The sequence below is a fragment of the Amphimedon queenslandica genome, unplaced genomic scaffold (assembly GCF_000090795.2).
Source record: "Amphimedon queenslandica unplaced genomic scaffold, v1.1 AMPQUscaffold_13236, whole genome shotgun sequence".
Classification (NCBI taxonomy): domain Eukaryota; kingdom Metazoa; phylum Porifera; class Demospongiae; order Haplosclerida; family Niphatidae; genus Amphimedon; species Amphimedon queenslandica.
The window spans coordinates 106,394-110,296 of record NW_003546528.1 but is presented as its reverse complement, the minus strand read 5'-3'; the positions used below and the strand labels follow the sequence as shown (position 1 = coordinate 110,296).

General features: G+C 35.2%; 2 protein-coding genes across 3 annotated transcripts in view; one reads left to right on the top strand and one right to left on the bottom strand.

Annotated features, from left to right (window-relative positions):
* The window catches only part of LOC109584186 (disintegrin and metalloproteinase domain-containing protein 10-like), a 6,294-nt gene extending 2,924 nt beyond the window's left edge, over positions 1–3,370 (top strand). Inside the window, exons 7-13 of the mRNA XM_019999824.1 lie at positions 930–1,071; positions 2,011–2,192; positions 2,253–2,371; positions 2,420–2,514; positions 2,570–2,773; positions 2,874–3,019; positions 3,099–3,370. Coding sequence (XP_019855383.1) covers positions 930–1,071; positions 2,011–2,192; positions 2,253–2,371; positions 2,420–2,514; positions 2,570–2,773; positions 2,874–3,019; positions 3,099–3,250 — 1,040 coding nt within the window. The 3' untranslated portion in view covers positions 3,251–3,370. The remainder of the gene's footprint in view (positions 1–929; positions 1,072–2,010; positions 2,193–2,252; positions 2,372–2,419; positions 2,515–2,569; positions 2,774–2,873; positions 3,020–3,098) is intronic.
* The window catches only part of LOC100637970 (lysosome membrane protein 2-like), a 3,123-nt gene continuing 2,559 nt past the window's right edge, over positions 3,340–3,903 (bottom strand). The window contains exon 10 of one of the 2 annotated variants that reach the window (XM_003388526.3): positions 3,340–3,557. In XM_003388526.3, coding sequence (XP_003388574.1) covers positions 3,430–3,557 — 128 coding nt within the window. In that variant the 3' untranslated portion in view covers positions 3,340–3,429. The remainder of the gene's footprint in view (positions 3,558–3,903) is intronic. The other variant, XM_019999826.1, reaches the window with a different exon arrangement.

Below are 3,903 nucleotides of genomic sequence, written 5' to 3'. Positions count from 1 at the left end.
TTTTGTAACCACGTCCATGTCATGTGTATATCTGCTCCTTCACTCATCTCCCTGTAATACTGTCCATACATTCTTTTTCCTATCCATCTTTCTTCAGTTGCTACCATCTCAAGTTGTTTATAACTTTCCTTTGGCCTACTACCCTCTACATCTAAGATCTTACTTCTTCCAATTGCTTTCAATAACGGTTCCACTGACTTCTTAACATACCAACCAAGACTATTTTCTTCAGCTTTTATACTTCTCTCACATCCTAACAAACCCCTTCCTCCCCTCTTTCTTGATAAGTATAGCCGATCAACATCACTCTTTGGATGAAAAGCACCATGAATTGTCATCAACTTCCTCGTTTTCCTATCTAAACTTTGTAACTCCTCTTTTTTCCAGTCCAATATTCCCCCACCATATCTTAACAAAGCGATGGCCCAAGTGTTAATCCCCACAATTTTATTTCTTCCATGTAACCTGGATTCCAATACAGCTCTTACTCTCCTCAAATATTCTCTTTTGACTTTCTCCTTCATCTGTGCAGACAATATATTATCCATTTCTAGAATCCCCAGATATTTATAACCCTCAGATTCAACTGATCTCATGACCTAAGACATATAATAGCACTCCATAACCTTAACATTCATTGGCCTGGACCACCTTGTTCTCTGCAGATTTCTAGTAGTAGACATTTCAGCAGTGTTGTTACAACTGGGACCATCCTGCTGTCCAATAATGTCCCAGATGGGCACTACACCTTCACTATTCGATCTGGTGTTATTCATGCCGTTATCTTCATTATCTTCTACTTCTACCGTTATCTTCTACAATAGTAGAGTTTTCCATCACACACATGCATCACCATCTTATCTCTATTATTATTATTATTATTATTGTTATTATTATTATTATTATTATTGTTATTATTATTAAATTAGATGATGGTGCATTTTGTGGTAATGCTATACGTGAGCTAGGGGAGAGGTGTGATTGTGGTATTGGAGATCAAACTGATTGCAATAGAGTGGACCCGTGCTGTACTGCTGGTGAATGCACACTCAATCCTAATGCAGAATGCAGGTAACATCTAATGCACAATGTACCTGTATGTTATGACAAGACTATGTACTCTTGGTTATCATCAATTTAAGACAATTTTGAAAAATACCCAAGGCTATAGCCCATGGTTTTTTTCAAAAAATAGCCAAAAAATTACCCCAAGTTTTATTACATTTTCTAATACATATTGGTGCCCTTATGCTGTGTAGAAAGTTTGAGCTGATTCCGACTTCAATTTTTTAAGTTACGGCCATTTTAAGAAAATTCCAAAATTCTGAAAAATACCCAAGGCTATAGCCCATGGTTTTTTTCAAAAAAATGGCTCCGAAATCACACCAAATTTTTATTACATTTTCTGATATATATTGATGTCCTTATGCTGTGTAGAAAGTTTGAGCTGATTACGACTCCATTTTTTCAAGTTATGGCCATTTTAAGAAAATGCCAAAAATCTGAAAAATACTCAAGGCTATAGCCCATGGTTTTTCCCAAAAAATGGCTCCGAAATCACACCAAATTTTTATTACATTTTCTGATGCATATTGATGTACTTATGCTGTGTAGAAAGTTTGAGCTGATTCCGACTTCAATTTTTCAAGTTACGGCCATTTTAAGAAAATGCCAAAATTCTGAAAAATACCCAAGGCTATAGTCCTTGGTTTTTTCCAAAAAACTGCTCAAAAATCACTCCAAATTTTTATTACAGCCATTTTAAGGAAACGTAAAAATTCTGAAAATATAGTACAGGGACTTTAGTCCGATTTTGGAGCAACTTTAAAAATTAGTAAAAAATCTAATTTTAATTGGAATGAGCTCAAACTTTGTACACAACTTACATGTAAGTACATGTATATTCATCAAGAAATGTTGCATTATTATTATTATTATTATTATTATTATTATTATTATTATTATTATTATTATTATTATTATTATTATTATTATTATTATTATTTCTAGTGCAACTGATGGTTGTTGTGTCAGTTGTCAGAATGCCACTGCTGGGTATGTGTGCAGTGAAGAGACGGAGTGTGCTGCTGAGTCATTGTGTACTGGTAACTCATCAACCTGCCCCGAACCATACTACAGGAACATTCCTTGTAATGGAGGGACCAGGTTCTGTGAGGAGGGACAGTGTACAGGTACAGTTTTATTTCTTTATTCATTTATTTATTATTTATTTATTTGTTTATTTGTTACAGGGTCAGTATGTAGGACCATAGGCCTAGTGGAGTGCCAGTGCACTGATTCTGATAAATTGTGTCAAGTTTGTTGCATCACTAATGACACTGACACCTGCACATCAACCTTTGAACTATCAGTGAGTTATTAATAGTTAGTAATAGTTATTAATGGTTATTATTAATAGTCTGCTGGAGTCCTCAGTGTCCCTGGCCAGTACAGGGACAGTGGTAGGTCTTGTAATCAGTTTCGAGGATACTGCAGTGACAGCAACCCACCAACGTAAGCCCCAATATCTCACTGTGTTTGGTGTATACCTGTACTCATCACTCTTCAGGTGTATTGGGGTGGATAATGAACGGACACTGAATGATCTACTGGATATATTCACCCTTGAGACACTCAACAATGTAATAAACTGGCTCAAGTCCTACTGGTGGATACCAATAATAGTCATTATTGTCATCATCATCATCATTGTGCTCCTTCATGTCACCTACCGGAAGAGGAAGCCTCTTAAGAAAGCTGCAAGGAGAGCTAGGTGTGTTTAGTTGATGTTGTTTGTTGTTGTTTATTGTTGTTGTTGTTGTTGTTGTTTATTGTTGTTGTTGTTGTTGTTTATTGTTGTTGTTTGTTTGTAGTTCTACTGTTAGGAGAATGAGTCAGTCTGGAGGTGAAGAGAGACCAGCCAGAAGAGGAGGAGGAGGAGAGAGAGGAGGGGGAGAGAGAGGAGGGGGAGGGGGAGCAGGAGAAAGAGGGAGAGGCAGACAACCAGGGACTGAAATGAGTGAGTTTATTGTATAGTTGTTATTATTATTGTTGTTGTTGTTATTGTTGTTGTTGTTATTATTGTACTTGTTGTTTAGGAGAGATATTACAGAGATTAAAGAAGTTCTTTCCAAGAGGTGATGTTGATCTTATAGTTCAAGTCCTTCGAGCTGAGAGAACTGAAGTGAAAGCTGTTGAGAAACTACTGACTCTAGGCTATAAGATGAAGAAAGTTCCCATGCCTCGTTAATTAACAATAATTAATTAGTAATACATGAATAATTAATTAGTTTATATCTTTGTTCACTCGTGTCTGCCGTTCCATTGTAATATTTTTAATTAATTTTAATTAAATTGTTATTGGTCAAAATTTCTCACAGCAATTACAAAAATGTAGTTATTAAAATTAGTTATTAATAGTCATTAAAACTAGTTATTAAAATTGAGACCAACATATGCAGTTTCTCCATTCCTTTTGCGTCTCCTCTTCATGTACATCTCAAGTTTGCACAGCCCAACCATTAGGAATATCAACAGCAACAATATACCAACAGATCCTAAAGAACAACAGAAACACAATGACAGGATATACTGTACTGTCTTATGTACATACATAACGTTTGGCAAACTCCCTGTACTGTGTAGTACTGCAGGTTTTACCAAAATCTTCTGTTTTTACGATACATGAACTTATATTGTGTAGAAACTTTAAGCTGATTCAAATTTTTACAAATTTTATTTTTATCAAAAAACTGTTACAATACAGTAAGTGACTAATCAGTTTACAAGACATAGTTATTAATAACCAGTAGTTAATTAATTAGTAATCAAAGTCATCGGCTTGAACACTCAATGCTTGTCTTCTTCTGTTTTTGATTCCAATCACACACACTACTGTTATTA